Below are 20,545 nucleotides of genomic sequence, written 5' to 3'. Positions count from 1 at the left end.
ATTTATTTAAGGTTTTGTGGGAAACATCTTGGTCTCACTTATCCCAAAATACCAACGCCAGATGAAACAGGAGAAGGTGCCAGCCGGTTTGCAGCGATTTCTGGAATGCTCTCGAAGACGCGTCCAGCTCAGCTGTCCTTGCTCCGTACTGCTGACGGGCTGTGGCAAATATAGATCGGCCTTCCCGACAGAGTAGCAGGCTTCTGGGCTTTCTCCCCTTTCATTAACTGGGTGTGCTCAGAGGAAGCTGACTCATTCCAGTGTTAGTCAAACAGAAACGCGTTCAAAGTCAAACGCGAATGCATGTTGGGAGAGTCCGATACTCGGATTTCACTGAGCTCTTCCCTTTTTTCTTTTTCCTTTTCTACGTGTTTTATTATCATGTATTTCAGAATTTTAAAAAGATTTATTTACTTTTGAGAGAGAGACAGAGCACGAGCAGGGGAGGGGCAGAGAGAGCCGGAGACAGACTCCGAAGCGGGCTCCAGGCTCCGAGCTGCCAATGGAGAGCCTGACGCCGGGCTCGAACCCACGAACTGTGAGATCCTGAGCTGGGCCGAAGTCGGACGCTGAACCCACTGAGCCACCGGGGGCCCCTGGTCTTCCCCCCTCTTCTAACTGCAAAGGAAACAGAGATACACCTGGCAAAGGCAGGCGTCAACCGTGCCAGATTACAAACAAGGGACCCAAAGCGCGGTAGGAAATAATGCCTCTCTGCACTGTGTCAACAGGCAGAACTTCCCACTGTGTTAATAAAACTGGAAACTTGTCCTGTGGGGTCCTCAGCTCCTCTCACCGAAGGGCGTGTACAGAGAGTGCAGAGGTTCGGTTAGAATGCAGATTCAGACTCAGTGGGCCTGGCTGGGGCCCGAGACCCGCACTTGCCCCAAGCTCCCGGGACGCTGACGCTGCGGGTCCACAGACCACAGACGGGAGGCGAGGCCGCCAGGGACTAGCGGGCGGCCGGGACGCAAGGCAACGGCTGACGTCGGAAGCCCAGGGCTTTGGGTTTGCGCCCCACCCCCACGTGGAGATATGGACAAGCGGGGACCCACCCACAGACACCCCCTCCTCCGCGTGATCCCAACCCCCCTCCGCTCCGTGTGTTCCCTTGCCAGGGCGCCTATTAACACCCCAAAAAACTGCGAAGGAAAGGCAAGAGAGAGGAGCAAGCGGGGCGCCTGGGGGGCTCGGTCGGTTGGGCGTGCGACTTCGGCTGGGCTCATCATCTCGCAGTTTGTGAGTTCGAGCCCCGCGTCGGGCTCTGTGCGGACAGCACGGAGCCTGCTTGGGATCCTCTCTCCCTCTCTGTCCCCTCCCGCACGCGGGCTCTCTTCCTCTTTCAAAATAAATAAATTAAAAAAGAAAAAAGAAAGAGGACCAAGGAAGGGCCCCCACCCTGGCAGCTGCTGAAGGCCCCGCTGCCCACGAGCACGAAGAGGAGTCTGGGAAACGGAAAGTTTCCGGCCTCACCGGCAGGTGCGGGAGCGCAAGCCCCACCCCGACGGAGAGCCGCGTCCCGGGGGCTCACCCTCCAGAGAAGATCTTGTCCACGTAGCCGCGCATGAATTCCCGGAGCTCCTGGGTCTCCTCGTCCTCAGCCGACTCGGCGCTCTGGTTGGAAGAGAAGGACTCGTTGGAGGAGGAGCGGCGGTACTGGTCCCAGGACGGGTGTGAGGGCAACTCGCCCATGTCATTCTCGCTGTCCGCGGACTCCGTGGTCTCGCTCTCCGAAGCCCCGTCGCCCTGCGAGCTGTCCCCATCCTGCAGCTTCGGAGGCAATGCCTCCAGGGGCGAGGGCGCAGCTGGCGCAGTCCCGAAGTCAAGCAGGGCGCCCACGGGCACCTCCGGGGCCTCCATGGTTTGGGGGGGATTCCAGGCGGACCGCGTTCCCAGGGGCGTCGGTGGGAGCTGGAGGCCACACACACGAGCTGCTCGGGCGCTGCTGGCCACCAGGCGTCCTCTGGGGCGGCTCTCGCGCCCTAAGGCATCTAGAAGGGAAGGCACATCAGCGTTACTGCTACGCCCCGCGTAAGGGGAACGCAGCTCTGAGACTCCAGACTCCGCCGAATCAGCGAGGCCCCAAGATTCCCTGGATAGGGAACAGGCTCCAGACGTCCAGAATTCGGGACGTCTCTACATGGACATCATTTCGTCACCGTCTACTTTGCTGTCACACGCCTGGCACGTGGTAGGCACTCGGTAACTCTTTGTCGAATAAACGCACGAATAAACACCAACAATCGGGATTCCTCCGAGCTCAACAGACTTCCGAGGCACCGAGCCTGCTGGCCCTCCCCCTGCCCTGGGCCACCAGAGTGATGCCACTAAACAAAAAGGCTGACCCCGGGCTAGAATCAGAACATCACCAAGGATACACGGGCCTGCTCCCTGCTGTTGGGAGTCAGCGGCCATGGGAGATGGTGTCGCCCAGCTCGGTGGGAAAAGCCGCTTCTGCTAAGCACGTGGGGCCCCTCAGCTGCCGGCCTGGGGTCTCTTCCCTCCCGGGCTCCTTTCCGAGGAGTCTTCCACTCAAGACCCAGAACCTCCGCAGGCCGCCACACAGACGTCCCTTCTCGCGTCACTCGCACGCCCTCCGATGACTTCTGAGTATCATGTGCTGCCCGGACCCCCCTTCTCCTTCCTGCCCCCTCCCTGCACACAGCGGGCTGGGGGACGGCGTGCATCTGTGGCGCCCGTTCCTTCTGCCGCTCCCCCTTCCCGCTCCGTGCCTTCTTCCTGCCTCCCGCTGCCCGGATGCCGTCCATCGCCCCGGGCTGACACAGCCCCACCTCTCCCGAGCAGCTCACGCCACCCCTGTTCAAAAGTATTCAGCGATTCCTCTGCGCCCCTCCGTATTTGATTTGCACCCATTTGCAATTCCGTTAGCTTCACGGGTAGATACTGGCATTTCTGCTTATCCCTCTGGAGTAAGAGCCCCTGGAGCACCTGTGTAGCGGTCCAGCCTCCAGCACGGTCTCGACTAAGGGAGTGTTGGCCGTACGTCTGTGAATGGGTGGACACAGCTGCCCGTGAATGTGCTCGAAGGGCCGGGAGGGTGCACGATGGGACCGGAACCTTCGCACCTAAACGGGGTCTCCTGGCTGCCAGCTGGGGAGTCACCCACCGGTTCTGCGACCCTCCCTCCCGGGTGAGGAGCGGCAGACAGCTCAGCAGGAAGCGAGATCGCGCCCTCCTGCCACGTCAGCTCCCCCCAGACAAGAGCGACCGCAAGACTGGACACGTCCTTCTCCTCACCCTCGGCAGACCCCGAGCATCTAGCCGACAGGTGGCCGGCGACACGGCCGCAATGCGTCTCCTGAGCGTAATTCAATATCAGAACCGCCTTTGCTGCCTGTTAAGAGCTTGATGCTCACAAATCGATCACGGGCTCATCCGGATTCCCCAGCCCAGGATAGTTTTAAATGCCCTGAGTCAGGGAGACGGAACGCTGGCTCCTTGCTCTTGGAGTAACAACGACACATCTTCGGTAGAGTCCTACGAAGCTTGCGCTGGCCCAAAAAAGAGAAGTGAACACCTCCACTTAAAAGAACTTTCTCGGGGGGCGCCTGGGTGGCGCAGTCGGTTAAGCGTCCAACTTCAGCCAGGTCACCATCTCGCGGTCCGTGAGTTCGAGCCCCGCGTCGGGCTCTGGGCTGATGGCTCAGAGCCTGGAGCCTGTTTCCGATTCTGTGTCTCCCTCTCTCTCTGCCCCTCCCCCGTTCATGCTCTGTCTCTCTCTGTCCCAAAAATAAATAAACATTGAAAAAAAAAAAAATTTAAAAAAAAGAACTTTCTCGGGGCGCCTGGGTGGCGCAGTCGGTTAAGCGTCCGACTTCAGCCAGGTCACGATCTCGCGATCTTGCGGGATCTCGCGATCTCGCGGTCCGTGAGTTCGAGCCCCGCGTTGGGCTCTGGGCTGATGGCTCAGAGCCTGGAGCCTGTTTCCGATTCTGTGTCTCCCTCTCTCTCTGCCCCTCCCCCGTTCATGCTCTGTCTCTCTCTGTCCCAAAAATAAATAAAACGTTGAAAAAAAAAATTAAAAAAAAAAAAGAACTTTCTGGGCCAGGAGAGCAACGTGGGGTTTTTAGGGGTTCAGGAGACAGCACTACCACTCAGAGAGGCAGAGACTGAGGGGTGATGGTCTGGAGCCGGGGGCGGCCCTGACTCCCCTCCCACCACCTGTGCCCACGGGCTCTGCTCTCTGGGCCGGGGTCTCCCCGACTGAGACACTGTGGTCTAGCCTGAATTCTTTTTTTTTTTTAAGTAGGCTTCATGTCCGGCATAGAGCCCCAAACGGGGCTCAAACTCATGACCCTGAGATCAAGACCTGAGCTGAGATCGAGAGTCAAGATGCTTAACCAACGGAGCCCCCCAGGTGCCCCAGTCAGGCTTGAATTCTAAGATCCTTCTGGCCACGACCTTCTCAGATTCTCCAAAGCACAGAAAATCACCCCTGTAACAACACACTGGATGTTAAAAATGGAAAAATCACACACTGGGAAAATGTGTGCAGTCAGTATGACAGAATTGGGTCAGTAATATCTGTATCAGAAATCCACCCACCCCAACCCGACCGAAAACTCTGTATCCGAGTAGATACACAAACTATTCAAATAAGCAAGTCACGAAGGAGAAATACTATTGCTAAATGCCTAAGCAATTCTTCAGCCAACACTAATAACCACACGGGCAGATAAGCAAATTAAAACAATTAGGTGCCATTAGGTACTAAGTTAGCAGAAACTTTAAAATGCAATCTAAACGCTGATGAGGATACGGCCAAGTTAATACCCTCAAGTAACCCTGACAACAGGGAAAAATAAGGCTCTAGAAACTATTTTCATTTATGTATTTATTTATTTGTCAGTTGGTTGGGTTATGTAATCTCCGCACGCACCGTGGGGCTCAAACTCATGACCCCAAGATCAAGAGTGCTGTGTTCTTCCGACTGAGCCAGCCAGGTACGCCTGGAAAGTATTTTCTATAGCTCTTACTCTTCTATCCTCTGATCCAAGAATTCAAATGCTAGGAATGTATCCTAAGAAAATAATTCAACTCAAAGCTAGTTACGTGGAGAAAAATGCTCCCTGTAATAACAGTATTTCTTTTTTAATTTTATGTTGATTGTTGAGAGACAGAGAGAGAGAGAGACAGAGCTCGAGGAGGGGAGGGTGAGAGAAAGGGGGGGAGGCACAGACTCCGAAGCACGTTCTAGGCTCTGAGCTGTCCGCACAGAGCCCGATGCAGGGCTCGAACCCGTGAACCGTGAGATCATGACCTGAGCCGAAACTGGAGACTTTACTGATGGAGCCACCCAGGGGCCCCAGCAACAACAGTATTTCTAATCCTGATAAATTGGGGGGGGGGTGGGGTGGGATCTAAATACAGGAAACTGGCAAATAAATTCTCACAAAGTGATGCAACAGTAATCAGTGATGATGCAGTTGGAAATAATTAGAACGTGAGTGAATGATGTTCCCTTCACAGCCAAGTAAACAAAACGGTCTGCAGTCAAAAATATTTCCTGAGCACCCCGCCCCCCCCCAACCCAGCATGCCGTCCTCTGGTCTGGCTGCTGCGAATATTGTAGGGCGTGAATTGCAATCTTCTTATGTAACAGTGAAGCATACGTACAGAAAAGGGCTGGAAAAGAAGACAAGTGCATTATAGTCCTGGCACCTTTCGATTTTGTTCTGCATCACAGGGATGCAGTCTGTGAACAAGTAAAAATTCCGAGGGAAAGGGAAACAAACTTCCGTACCTCGAGACAGTGTCACGCGGTGGGACAGGCTGCACCCACGTACCCAAAGCAGAACCCCCAGCTTCGGGGCGTCGCGATCAGATCGAATTATCACAGCTATTTCTGGTCCGGCCTGAGGCTAGCAAGCGGCTCTCCCAGCGTCTCCCTAGCTCGAAATTCTGGGAGTAGGTCATCCTTTCCCAGAAGCCTCCTCCGTGGGCTCAGGAAGGAGGGAGAGGCATAAAGGGGAGGGAGAAGTGGCGGGGGACCCAGTCCTGGCGCGTGAGGGCGCCGTGGGCCACAGCGCGCAGACCCAGGCCCGCTGCAGAGCAGGGCACGGCCACCGCACACTGCCGGCCCCCGGCGCCCTCAGCCTGGGGATGCCATCCCTCGTGGCAGAGAAGGCAGGGCTGCCGAATCGGGCCACGGAGCTCAGACACCAGGGAGAAGCAGCCGCCGGTGGTAAGGGCCTCGGAAGCATCCCACCGTCTTCCTTCAGGAAGGACGCATAATTATGAGCCTCCGTGCGGGACAAGGGGACGGTCGCTCTGAACACACAGGATCCCACACCTCACGTGACCACCTATGTCGGGCCGGCCAGAGGGAGTGGGCCCCTTGGGAACCAACCGCACCGTCCCCGCTCAGAGCCACCAGGTGCGGCACTCGGGAACGCGGACCCAGCGGCACCAGATCTAAAGAGCTTTCTGAAGAACTGCTGAAATGTACTACGTGAAATCCTCCAGTTCCCCAACGCGGGCAGCGAATTCGAATTCATTTCAAAACGCCTCGTGGGCCAAAGAAAACACATCTGTGGATCGTGCCCCAGTGCCTTTGGAGGCTCCCGAACCCACTCCAGGGCCGCAGACTCTGAGACCTGGGGTTTTAAATCACAGCAGCATCTTTGCAACTACACCACGTGCACATTGAAAATGCTTTTCTGTGGCCTTGAAGTAGAACAAGCCTTCCTGCGATCGTACTTACACTTCACTTCCTGGGCCTGGTTTAGCCAACCAAATTAGGCTAAAATTCTAATTCGGGGGCACCTGGGTGGCTCAGTCGGTGCAGCATCTGACTCCTGATTTCGGCTCAGGTCACGATCTCATAGTTCGTGGGATCGAGCCCCATGTCAGGCTCGGGGCTGAGAGCACCGAGCCTGCTTGGGATTCTCTTTCTCGCTCTCTCTGTCCCTCCTCCGCTGGCACGCGCCCTCTCTCTCTCTCTCTCAAAAATGAATAACAAATAAGCTTAAAAAACGCATAAAAATAAGTAAATAAAATTCTACGTCAACCTATAACCCAAAGGCCTTAACCGCCCGGGAAGACGCAAGGGTCCTCTGACACAGGAGAGTGGTCCAGGCAGAGGGAACAGCCTACACAAAGGGCCTAGGCAGCGAGGACTTTGGAAAGTTCGGGAACCGGGAGGCTGAGGGACAGCTGCGGTAGGAGTTCAGGCACAGGCATCTGTATGCACAGGACGGGAGCAAAGGGGCAGGCGGGGGGCAGGCCAAGGTGGTCACGTTCTGACCTCCTCCCCTCCCCCATCCCTCCCCCCCCCCCCCCACCACACCGCCCAGGCTTTCCCGCCCTGCCCTGCGGCCCCAGCTGCAGAAGGAACTCGGAAGGAGATTGCTTTCCTGTGGCTGCTCAGCCACACCCCCACGGGGCTTTGCTCAAACTCTGATTTCCCCAACCGAGTCAGGACTTCTCCAGTACGTGCACCTTGAGCAATCAGACGAGGCTCCCTGGGGGAGAATCCGGAACTTTCCGTGACTCTGCCCCTGGCCATCCACCTCAGGCAACTCCCTCTCTTTCAGTGTCCCCAAGAACTAGCAGACGTGCTGCTCTTACAAAAAGAGAAGGGCCTGCAAAGCCTCGCTCACTCGGCGTCTGTGACAGGCTGTCTCACAATCACGTCCATCCAGCTCGTCCCTCATCACGCGACGTCAGCAACTCAAGCCTTGGAGACTTACTCCCAAGCACATAGCTAGGAAGCGACAGCGCCCACAATCCAACCGCAGGACCGCTGCTCTTGACCACGAGGCTGGCCCCCTACAGCTCCCTCTGGGGGTACGCTTCTGGAAGTGGGGTCGCTGGGTCAGAGCTTCGCACGTTACTAAGGCTGACGACGGGTGCTGCCAAATCACCTTCCCCGAAGTCTGTTCTGTGGCCACACACACTCGGTGGGTTTTAGATCTGCACCCTCCTTCCACGTGTAAGGTCGACACCCCAACGAGCCCCCAAATTCAGAACTCTGACTCATCTGTTTCACTCCGGGTTAAGCGCGGGGCAGCGTGCGAGGAGAGGGACACGCAGAATCCGAAGCAGGCTCCACGCGCCGAGCCCTGGGCACAGAGCCCGACCTGGGGCTGGAACTCTCGAACCGTGAGATCGTGCCTTGCTTTGCCTAAGGGCTGCAGAGGGCCAGTGCAAATCAGGAAAACTGCACACCCCTGACGGATGCTGACTGCTTTACTGAAAGTCCTTGACCCTGAGACTCAAGTCCTAAGACTTTCAACCCCACCTGCTCTGTGTGAAACAGAGAGCCCAAACAGAGAGAAGGTGAGGGTCTTGGGTGAGAAGCGGAATATAAGGAACTCCCTCCTGCAGTCATCAGACTCACGTAAGCTCCAGGACTTAACCCTCTAATGATGGTTCACTCCCCAGACATGGGCATCCTATTGAATTCACACAGCCTTCTTCGCCATTATCAACTGGATGCCCTCTAGGCCTTTGTATTAAATTTTGTTAAGAAAATACAACCGAGGGGCGCCTGGGTGGCGCATTCGGTTGAGCGTCCGACTTCAGCCAGGTCACGATCTCGCGGTCCGTGAGTTTGAGCCCCGCGTCGGGCTCTGGGCTGATGGCTCGGAGCCGGGAGCCTGTTTCCGGTTCTGTGTCTCCCTCTCTCTCTGCCCCTCCCCCATTCATGCTCTGTCTCTCTCTGTCCCAAAAATAAATAAACGTTGAAAAAAAAATTAAAAAAAAAAAAAAAAAGAAAATACAACCGAATAAGCCCAGAAAAGTGTCCTTTCCTCCCCTGTGGATGTGGACACAGGGTGCCCCAAAGCGCCTGACTGCAGGAGCCAGAATGGGAGGGCAGGGTCAGTGTGACCGGCTAAGGAGGCCAGTGGCCCTTAGCCCCTCTGCACCGGGCCGGAAACGGGGCCAGGGCTCGGCCAGGAGTCGACCGTGGGTCCGACGGCCTCTTCGGACTTGGGCACCACGTTCTTTTCTGGAGCCACGTCTTAGCCAAACGCTGCCCGCCACTAGAGGGGACAGCCTAGCTAAGGGGGGGACCCCCAATCCTTCCCACATGAGGCACAGCCCAAGGAGCTGAGCCAGGATGCTTTTAACCTGCAGCTGCGGTTCCCAAACTGGTGCCGGGGCACCCCGGGATACCTGAGCAAACTCACAGAGGTCCTGTGGGATCTCTCAGTATTTCGAGGAAAATACAGCAATACTGGACATCTTCCAGAGACAAAGCAAACTACTGGCCCGAAGCAGTTCACAGCTTCACCGTGAGCTCATGCTGGATTGCTTCCCGTGACCTCGTATCTTTGCGAAGCTGAATTTTCTGCAGTCTACCGCAATGAAAAGTATTGCGCAAAAGTCAACACGGGACAAGAAAAGAGAACGGCCACGTCCGACGAAGAATGAAATAAAAGATAGTTTTTCTCATGGTGTAGTATGCTAACCAGTGGTCCCCCCTAAGTGTTCACATCCTCACCCCCAGAACCTACATACACGTGACCTTACATGGCAAGTTGGGGGCCCTGAGTAGGGGAGATGGTCCTGGATGACCCAGGGGGGCCCACGATAACCACAGGGGTCCTCAGAAGAGGGAGGCAGAGGGGTCAGAGTCAGGGAAGGAGCTGGAACAGTGGTCTTTTGCAGATGGAGGAGGGGCGTCGAGCCGAAGAATGCGGGCACCTCTAGAAGCTGGAAAACTCTAGAGACTTCCCTGGGGCCTCCAGAAGGAACCTGCCCTGCCCACACCTTGACATCGGCCCCATCAGACTGCCCCCAGAACTGTGGGACAGTAAATGTGTGAGGCTGTAAGCCACCGACTTTGTGTAACTCGTTCAAGGGGCCGTAGGAAACTAACACGGACAGCCAGAATGTTGTTAGGACCTGAGGACCCACTGGGGTGCCTGGTGTTTGTTCTAGCCTAGGAGCGTCAGGACAAAATGAGCGAGACACTAAAGCGCTGTGAGCGTGGGGACCTCGGGCCCCGGGCCCGTGCACCAGCCACGTGAGCCTCGAGCCTGACGTGGGCCTCACGTGGACCCCTACGAGCCCGGCGTTTCCAGCCCTCAGTCGGGCTTGTGGGGCTCACTGGTGCCCATTTCCCTCCATCACGAACACAGCATTACAGAGAGGTCTGGAAACAGAAGGGGGGATAAAGCCTCTTGAGGCCACGGCGCCCACAAAGCCCACGTCCGTGTCCGTGTACCCCTCTCCGGTTCTCCCATCGGTACCACAACCACACGAGGGAAATCTCGACGTTTGCTTTGCACCTAGCGCCTGGCTGTCCCTCTCCCGCCCGCAAACGAGCGGGTGACCTTGCCGAAGAGTCCCCTCTGGTCCACCGCACAGCGTTTATTTCAAGGTGGCCTCGCGGGAAGATCGCGGGGTTTGGCAGGAGCGAGGGGAGACAGACAAACCTCGGCTGAGGTTTCTGGTCTCCAGGGTGGTCTTGACACCGGTGAAGCAGACCAGCTATCAGATTACTGGCTCCCGGGTCGGTTCCCCTACGATGCGATATGATAACGGACGGTTTCCAGGAAGACTGTGCCTCCCTGAAGCCGCCCGAGCGGAGGACAGGGAGGAAGAAGAGAGAGCTAAACGCGGTCACCCTGTGGCGAATGGGCCTGCCGTGAGCACCATGGCTGACGGCGCGAACCCCCCTCACCTCTCCGCCCGGGAGATGCTTCCGGAACCCCCCTCGTGCACCCCGCCTGCCACAAACAATCGGCCTCAGGGCCAGGGCTCTCCCTGCGGCTCAGGCTGCGTTTGCTCAACACCGCGCGTGCTCCCCCACGCGCCCCAACCCCCGCGGTCCCGAGTCAGAGAAGGACCCAGCGGGCCGGCCCTTGCGCCCCTCTGCACGGCTCGGTCCTCCGGCACCCCAGCCAGACCTCGGCCACCAGCCCAGGCCGGCAGAAAGCACGCTTCCTGTTGCTCAGAACCTCTCACACACAAGACCACAACAAGGACTCTCGTGTGCCTCTCCAGGGGCCGAGCAGCCCCAGGGCTTCCGACAAGCGAATCCGTTCATCGTCTTCGGGTGATCACCGACTTTGGCTCTGAACCAGGTAGAGAATTTTGGGCCTCTTGGCCGCGAGGCCAGAGTCATTTCAGGGAATGAATACATGTCAAGGAAGAAACGTCACCAATGTCCACGTAGATGTCACTGCGTTTGGGCAGCTGGTCAGACGTAGATTTTCTCCTGGTCAGTGTGGACCCAGGGCAACTTACAGGCCCATGGAATCAAGGGAACAATGACCTATGTTGGGCGAGGAGCTCAGTGGGGCTTCCCGGAGCGAAAGCAAAAAAGGGAACCGCGCTGGGCCATACAGTTCTTTTCGTTCTGACAGAGGCATCTGCAGGCTGACTTTTCCCAGACACCAGTTTTAAAAATAAAACTGTCAAGGAGGTCCTCACGTGAACAACGCTGACGACTGTAGCGAGATCTGTAAAAGGCCTGTAGGCGCTACAAGGCTCCGTAACAGAAGCAGAGACGTTGGAACGTGTATTTCTAAAGGACTCTCCATGAGATCATGACCTGAGCCAAAGTCAGAGGCTTAACGCGCCGAGCCACGCAGGCGCCCCGCTAAAGGACTCTCCAAAAGTCTGAAGGCGTGCACTGAAGCAGCCGGGCACAGGTGTCCGTGTGCTTGGGGCACACGCCCCTGCAGGGCGAAGACAGGACGTTCCTGGCGACACAGGGAGGAAGCAGCACGAGCCTGGGGACGTTGTAACCAAGGTGTGCACGGGGGCCCCTTTCCCTCAAGGACCAGATGTGCCAACGGGCTTTGGGCAGGCACCAGACCACCAATCGCTCTGGCCGAATTCTCTCAGACGCCAACGTTCCGATTTTACAACCGGAATAGGAGCCGGGTGCTGCCGCTCCCAGTGGGGAGAGGACCGTCCTCCCGCTGACTCCCTCCCTCGGACGCGGGCAGCAGCGGCCTCTCAGGTGGCCGCGGGGGCTCCACTCGTGACGACGAGGACGGTGGCAGCTCCCGTTACGTCCCCGCAGCCGTGCGCGGTCCCACCTGGCTCCCACCCAGGACGGGGCGCTCACGGGCAACCCTCTCCGAGGGTGCGTCCGAGCCGGGCACCTGGCAAGAGCGCTCCGGCCCCTGCGTGTCCGGGCGACTGTCTCCTCGGCTGTGCCCCTTCACGGCCCGGGCTTGGTGACCTCAGGACCGCGCTCCCCCAGGGGGGCTCCCTGTGTGCCAGCAGCCTTGTCTGCCTTCCTCACTGTAGGGTCCTCGCGGCCAGGGCAGTTGTGGGGATCTCACAGGTCAGAGTTCAAAGGTGATCACAGGGCAGAGGCTGCATGTGCCCAGGCAGCTGGCCCACCCACCCGGCCCTGATCAGCCGCAAACACTTCCTCCAACGCCCTTGGCCTCCCTGAAGGGAGGAAGCAGCTGAAGGAAGACTCAGAAAAACGCCGCTGCCGTGTTTTGTTGGTTTTTTTTTAATTTTTTAATGCTTATTCTTGAGAGAGAGGGTGTGTGTGTATGAGCAGGGGAGGGGCACAGAGAGGGAGACACAGAATCCGAAGCAGGCTCCAGGCTCCGAGCTGTCAGCACAGAGCCCGACGCGGGGCTCGGACCCACGAACCGCGAGATCGTGACCCGAGCTGAAGTCGGACGCTCAATGGACTGAGCCACCCAGGCGCCCCTCGCTGCCCGTATTTTTACAGCTAAAAGAAGGAAATGCGGTAGGATCACTACTGACTTCTCAGTCAATAAAGTTAACGAGGCGCCTGGGTGGCTCAGTCGGTTGAGCGTCCGACTCTTGGTTTCAGCTCGGGTCATGATCCTACGGTTCGTGCATTCAAGCCCTGCATCAGGCTCTGCACCGACAGCACGGGATTCCCTCTCCCTCTCTCTCTGCCCCTCCCCTGCTCATGCTCTCTCTCTCTCAAATAAATACAACTTAAAAAAAATAAAAATTAAACACAAAGTTTACAAGCCCTGCCCCTGAGGCTTTCTGCTAGGCTGCACGGTGGGGGAGGCACCCACCCCCTTCCTGACCTCAGTGGGCTTCCAACATAACCCAGGAGGCGAAGAAAAACGCATTCCACCAGCCAACTGAGACGAACAAACCTGTTTTCCGTGTTAGGTGCCCAGAGGAGTTCGCAGACCCAGTCTTTACGAAGTGCACACCTATTAGGGAAAAGAGGACAAGGATCTAACCGACTGTGTGGACGGGCAGGGGGCACGAGCACCACATCGGGCACGGGGGCCGGAGGACGCCCACAGGCAAGGACAGTCTCGGGAGGCCGGGTCAGTTTCTGCTACGTAGAGACGGGAGGACAAGCACCCCGGGAGAGCGAGCCTGTCGGCAGGGTCCTGACGTCTCCCGTGGGGTGGACCGTGGAACGCAGCCAGCTGCCACTGCAACGTGACCCCGGGGGACACTTAGCGCCGCCTGGTCCAAATCTGAAACCGGAGGCTTCCGAGGCACTCAAACCGAGGGGCCACGTGTCCAGAAGCGGCCTCCTTGGAGGTGGGCTTTTGCAATACGTCCCTGACCAGAAGAGCGCAGGGTGGAGGTCTGGGGAGGGGCAGGGGCGCCTGTGGCCATTCGGGATCCACATTCCAGATCTGGGATCCCAACCACACACCCTCCAGCCGTCCATCCCAACGCAGCCCCCAGCTCCCCTGGGCTAGGACGTACCCGGCACGCTACAGGTGACACTAGATGGCTGTAGCTCCCGAGAGAGCCCAGGCTAACAGTGGACTCGGGGATCATGAGGCAGGAGCACATGTGACACGCAGGACCGCCCCGAGGGCAGAGGAGGACAAAGCTGAGCGCTGGCTACGGGGGGTGCGTGTAGGAAAGGGGCACCGGCGGGTGTGGGAAAAGAGCGTGGGCTCAGCCCAAGGCCCCGCACGACGCACACGCTTAGGGGTTCTGATGGGGCTGAGAGCCCACGCCGGTCCAGGGAACCGAGACTGAGCGTGTGGCTGCCGAGTGACGGATTACAGCTCCCAGCCTCTCCAGGGGAAGCCTCCGCCATCTCTCGTCTCCCAAGAAGTGATGATGACAGGCGGGGGAGGTAAGACAAGGACAAATGTCAGCCCCACTTCTGGAGGGGAAGGCGGAACACACTGTGAATGCATTAAGTGAGATGGCCGTGCCAGGGAACAGCGAGCGGTTACTAACGGCGTCGCTGTGGGAGCACCTTGAGGGGGAGGCGGTGAGGTCACGGTCTAAGCCGGCCTCATCACGGGCGCTGTTTGTGTTCCTTTCCTACTCGTAGATCCGGGGGTCACTGTGCTAAGTGTGCATCGGGGTTGACCTTCAGCGAGGTATTTGACAAATTCATCACAGCTTTGAGGGCGAAACGGACAGACGTGTCGGGGACACTGTGTGATTAGGCAGATGTACAAAGGCTGTGTTTCTTTGCCCCGAAAGGCATGTTTTTTTGCATTTTAAGATCTCTGAAACTGGATGTCTCATCAGTGCCCTTAGGCAGGCTTATCATGATCCACTGTCATTGTCTGGAGACAAGAGTGGACCCGCTTTTATTTTTCAAAGTAACTAAAAAATAAACTAAAAAGTGCATAAATCGTAACTGTGTCCCTCACTGAATTCCCCCAAAGTGAACAGCCCCGTGTAACCACACCCCCCTCAGGGAGTGGAGCAGCGTCGGTCCTCCTCCTGCCCCTCCCTCGGTGCTCCCGTTCTCCCCAAAGGAGGATGATATTTTACAGAAACCCACGGACTTCAGAGGAACGGGTCTCTGCACGTAAAGGAGTTTCGGAAGTCCTTGAGCCAACATGCTCTGCTTCTGTCTCCCTCCTCGTAATGGACGAGAGTGACACGTGACGATAATCTACGTCGACGCAATTTTAAAGGCATGCGTTCGATAAGGACAGAATAGAAAGTCTAAGTGATAAAAAGCATTGTGTGACAGTATAAATGGCAATATGTGACCTTTCCTCATTGTGCATAAAATAACGGTGACTCTTAAAACCGATGAGGTCTTAAACTCAACGACACGTGGTGGCTGGGCGCACCACCCAGACGGTGCGCCTGGAAGATGGTCTACCACTCCAGTCCGGGCTCTAACCTACATCTTCATCAATTACTCAAGCTCGAAGGTAAATAACGTGGTGACGGAGAATGTGCAGAACCCAAAGCCAGCTACCACAGGGGACGACACAATCGGGACCCAAAAAGCTCTCGGCAGACCTCAGTGGTGGGCTGCGTCTTAAGAGATGCCTCTCGATAATAAATCTGTTCGCTTCCTGCCCTTGAATAACTCATGAATTACTGGTGAGGGAGCCTGACATTTTGACAGAAACGTGCCCGATCCCAATCCCAAGAGGCACTGCATGCCGCAAGTCTACGTGTCTGACGCTAACAACAATAAAAAACCGTGTTGAAGACAGTGGCGGACCCAAAGCAGGAGTGGCGGTTTCGCCACACCCTGCTTCCACCGGTCAGGATGCTCTCAGAACGTCGCGTCCAATCCTACACCGCAAAAGGAATAATCAGCCCCTCTCAGGGCAGCAACGGCGAGTAAACACGTCCAAGAGCCCACGCGCGTTGTTCTCTTCAATCACGGAGTCCAAAGCAACCCATGAGGATTCCTTGTGTGGGGAAAAAATAAACTGGCAAAGGCATTTTTAATTCAATAAATGCAAATGCTTGTGAAGTCTTTAAAAAAAAAATGTAAGGAAAGAGAACAGCTGGAGATCTGGACAGTGTCCAAAAAAATAAAGACGAAAACGAGAGCCCACCTGACGATCGTGTCACGTGAGCAGCAGTGGGAAAGTGGAGGAAACGTACCCGGGGAGTAAGTCACGTGTGGGGGACAGGACAGGGGTCTTCAAATTTGTGAGGAGTGGGCACCTGCCCGAGGGACCAGATTATGTCTACGTGGCTCTGGAGGGAAGAAGAGAGTCTAATGGGGGAGGTCCACCAAAGCAGCAGTCTCCCCGGCCCGGTGGTGCCCCCAGCCTCCTTCCCAGGGCGGCCAGAAGCAGAGGGCAGACATCCGCTCGTCAGCAGGTTATCAGCAGGAGAGGCCCTTGGACCTCCAGGATTCGTGCCAGTGCCATTCCGAGATAACATTTTATGACGCTTAATGCGGGCCTTACCCCACTGCAGCTGTCATAAAGGTTACATCCAAAGATGACCCGTATTTTATGACCTCCAGGAAGAAAGAAACATCTAAAGTGCCCACAGTGAACAGGAAAAAGACATGAGGGACCATCTGCTGGTTCCCCAGTGCGGTGAGAGGGCGAGACGGCTTTAGTTCTCCACAAAGACCTCCCCACGAAACCGTGACTCGGCCGTGTCGAATTCGATCCACTGTGACGGGCCAGGCGCTGTGTTATGTGTGGGGAAGAGCCACGGAAGAGACAAATGTCCGGCCTCGTGGAGCTTGCAGAAGGATCCAGAACCGATTCCGTTTCACCACACTGCCCCAAACAACCAAGTATCCAGGAGTTCCATTAGCCCCCCCGGGGGGGATCAGGGAGGCAGCGAGGGAGCACTTGGATTGCCCACCAAAGGCCCCTCCACAGTCCAGGATGCTAAATCTCGCAGTTCTTCACGAGTGGCCCTGAGTCCCGACACCAAAGTCACCTCCCACGAGCATCCGGACGGACAGTTTGCACTTTGCTACCGTCTCATTGGTCCCAGGCACCTCCTCTGTGAACCGGTGAGCACTCTCATTTAAGGCGACAAGGAGGAGTTCGGTGACAGGTGTCTCCCGTGAAGTTTCACTACTGATTCACTGAGTTGGTTCCAATACAAGCAAATGTCAGAATTTACTGCAAAGCACACCCCTCCCTTGGTGAGAAGCTGTGTTCCTTTAATAAAAGGACACGGCTGACAATTTGGGGACAGCTGGATTCAATTTGGATATAGCCGCACACGGCCTTCCATCGTTTTGAATAATCGGGCAACATAAATTCGTGCTGCTCCGACCCCCGGCACGGAGAGAGCCACACTTAATCACTGGATCGGGACGGGCTCCCTAAGAGATCTGGGACTTGGCCCCTCTCCGAAGAAGCCGGGGGAGGGGAGGGACGAACTGAACAAACGCCCGCTGTCTGCGGGCTTGGGGCTTCGCTCCCGTTGGCCCAAAGAAGAAACACGCACGCTGGACATCTGTGTCTCCGGGAGAAAGGGCTCTAGGCAAATCCTCCTGGACGCGGTTCACCTGGCTGGCGGTCACGGCGCTCTGCAATGTGGAGCTGGTCAGGGCTGCCCACACAGCTCTCCAACGGCCGCGTGCAGAGGGGACACCGCCGTTGGTCACAAGCAACCTGGCACAAGTTTCCTCCCCCTCCCCCTCCCGCCCCCCCCCCCCTCTCTCTCTCTCTCACACACACACACACACACACACACACACACACACACACACACACAATGCCTCTTCATTTCCCTATACAAACACCTGCCTCCTTCTGGCTAAATCTCTTGACACATCCCAAGCCTGCTCTTCAACATGGAGAAATCTGGAATTGGTCAATGGGTTATGCGGCCGTGTGTTCTAGAGGTCATTCGTGGTCTTTTGAAATCCTCTGTAATGTTGAAACGTGTTTAACAATATTTTAAGAGTCTATTTAGTTTGTCCTAAGGAAAGAACCCGAAACATGGCCAAGAAACCTACGCGCAGCAGGAGCTAACGCAGCAAAAGGAGCGACAATGTGACCGTAACCTAAATGCTCAGTGAGAAGAAAACTGTGCCGGTTCTGCTGCCTCACTGAAATGTCGCGGGCAGCGACAATGGCAGCGTGGCGTCGGGGAAAACGCTTACGGTAAACGAAAATGACACGCAAAATGGAAAACCGAGACGTAAATTATTCTCTCTGGGACTACAACTCTGCAAAAATAACGCAGGACGATGCCACGGCTACCCCGTCTGCCCTACGCTGTTGCTGGTGACGTCCGACGAGCTAACAACGCAAAAACAAAAACAGAGACCCAAAAGCAAAACACAAGTCTGAGGCACAAGTGGTGAATGGTATTCGCGTCAGGCATCTGCAGAATGTTCGGTACACGAACCCACAGGGAGACGGAAACCCTCAGGACACATCGGCATCACAGACCCGGGAAAGAAGCCACATCAGAAGCTGTGCTCTACAGTTCACACCTGGTCTCTGTTTTCATCTGGGTCAACGTGTGCAGATGGAAATTCGGTGACACCGTCACGGGCATCAACGTCTCAGCAAAACAAGAGTTATTCTCGCAATAGAGGCTGCGCTTTATTTGAGCGAGCGAGCGAGAGAAAAGGAGACACAGGTTTACTCCATGGGATTGGCTTCCCTATCGAGACCGAATCCGACGGCACCGCACGAGGCCACACGCGCTGGTGACAGCCTGGGCACAGACACCCGATACCCCGGAGTACAGACTCTTTCCTCAGGCAGAAATCTCTCTCCGTGTGTACTTTTCCCAACAGCCCCGCGTGGACATGAAAGCTCCTTTGCTTCTGGTCAAACGAAACCGTTCCCTGCAACCCGGCAGGCTGAGCGGGGGCCGAGGAACCGCCTTGTCACTCCGTAAGGGCAGACACTTCCCAGACACCTCGGGATGGAAGGAGGAAATCTCCAGGGAGGGGGCCCCCTGCCTCCCTCACGGGACCCTGCAGGTCGGCTGGTTCTGTTAACATCTACCCACTCCTTCAACCTTTGTTTCCCTCTTTCTCCACACAAACCACAATTTTCCTGCACCGGATACACCCCGATTTCCTCACTCCTCGGTTTGATCCAGATTTCATTGTCGAATGCTTCTAGAACACACGTCTTCTGGCTTCCCCGTGGTGGCGAGATGAAGTGAGCACACCATGCCGTCTCACCCACCGAATGTGCCTCTGACACCCGGCCGGGCAGCATGAGCAGAGCGGCTCTCCGAGGTCTCTGCGAGGTCTCAGTGGCAGGTAGATGAGGGAAGCGCCAGCAAAGCAGGGGGGAGTCTGCGGCTCCCCACGCCAGGACCCCTGCCTGGACGCGCCATAACCTGACGCCCAGCAGTGTGCGTCCGTGTAGACGGCAGAGCCCCAGGGGAAGCCATGCGGTCCCGCTTGAGGAGCAGGGAAGGGGCCCCTGGTTCTCAGACACAGTGAGCCAAATCCCAGGGTGTTCCTTGTATCATGCCTCTGTCTTCTTGGCTCTTTGCACCCGGCCCCCCAGCGACTCGGCAGGAGCGGTGACAACGGCAGCTGAGGGGTCCACAGTTGCCCAAAACGCTGGAGGCAGGAGCCTTCCTCTCCGTTGCAGGTGCCGTGCTCTCAAGTGGGTGAAAACCCACCGGATTTTTCTCTCTTGACCCTCCTCTCGCTTAGTCGCAGACACAAGCTAAGTTGCGGGGAGAGTGCAACAGAGCAGGAGAAGTAACACCCCCGCTTTCTGGCACAAGGACCAAGGGGAGGAGGGTCCTGGAACTGGAAAGTCCTGGGAACATCAGGAAGAGGGAGGAGTTCAAGGGAACCAGCCCATAAAGCTGCTGATGTGCTCCTGGGCTCACCCCAAGAGCCGCACACACCCAGACAGAATCCGCAACAGCACATCGTAGACTCTGGGCGCTGAGGTTCCGGAGAGACCGCTGCCAGAGACCGCTGGCCACGGGGTGGCACATGGGGGGCAAATCCGAACGGCACCACGAAGGCTTTGAAAACACAACTGATACTGAGGCCCACAAAAGCCGGTAGGGACTCAGAATCTGAGCACCTGGGCCAGAGTTTCATAATGTAGTATCTAAACAGTCAGGATGAATCCAAGAATGAGGAAAATCCTCAACTCACATGGGAAAAGGGAATCAACAGATGATGCCAAGGTCAAGGTGACACACTTACTGGAATTAGCTAAGACTTCAAAGCGGTTGTTATGAAAAGAAAAAGAAAAAAACTCCAAAAGTGAGGAGTTTGGGGAATGAGGGGAATGATAAAAAGTCTCAGCAAAGGAACAGACGATATAAAGAATTGAATGGAAATTTCAGAACCAAACAAAATACAGTAACTGAAAAATTAAAAACCACTGGCTATGCTCAACAGCAGAATTAATAGGACAAAGGTAAAAATCAGTGACCACGAGAACCGATCGGTGAAAATGACCTAATGTGAACAACGATGAGAAAAAATGATTTTTTTTAATAAAATGAAAAAGCCTTGGGGACTTGTGGGACAATACTAAAAGTCTAGCGTTTGTGTCATCAGAGTCCCAGGAGGAGAGGGGAAAGAAGGCAGTACAAGAAATCATTGGAGGGAACGACTGAAACTCCCCAAATTTGGCAAAGGACACAAGCCATCAGACTTCGGCAGCAATGTTAACACAGAAGAAATCCACAGCCACGTGCATCACGATATACATCCTGAAGACGAATGACAAAGGACACATTGTGAAAGCAGCCAGAGAAAAGCAACACGTTACTCAACGGGGAATAAGGATTTGGTGAGTGTAGATTTCTCAACAGAAACTGGGGCAGCCAGGAGGGACGGAAGCGTCAGTTTTTAGGTGCTGAATGAAAAGAGCTGCCAGGGTAGAATTCTATATCCAGAAAAAAAAAAAAAATGCTTCTGGAATAAAGGCGAAGCGCAAACCGTCTC

General features: G+C 56.0%; 1 protein-coding gene across 6 annotated transcripts in view; it reads right to left on the bottom strand.

The window, feature by feature from the left end:
* Nucleotides 1-20,545, bottom strand: part of KIAA0513 (KIAA0513 ortholog) — a 57,939-nt gene that overhangs the window by 17,420 nt on the left and 19,974 nt on the right. For all 6 annotated transcript variants that reach the window (XR_006961928.1, XM_047078869.1, XM_047078867.1 and 3 more), the window contains exon 2: nt 1,532-1,991. Coding sequence is in view for 5 of the 6 variants with exons in the window: in XM_047078869.1 (XP_046934825.1) it covers nt 1,532-1,860 (329 nt within the window). In the remaining variant the exon portion in view is untranslated. The remainder of the gene's footprint in view (nt 1-1,531; nt 1,992-20,545) is intronic.

The sequence above is a fragment of the Lynx rufus genome, unplaced genomic scaffold, assembly GCF_022079265.1.
Source record: "Lynx rufus isolate CCGP_SWC_20201006 ecotype Redwood Valley unplaced genomic scaffold, mLynRuf1.p SCAF_16, whole genome shotgun sequence".
NCBI lineage: Eukaryota > Metazoa > Chordata > Mammalia > Carnivora > Felidae > Lynx > Lynx rufus.
The sequence above is the reverse complement of the archived record's forward strand: the minus strand, read 5'-3'. Positions and strand labels throughout refer to the sequence as shown.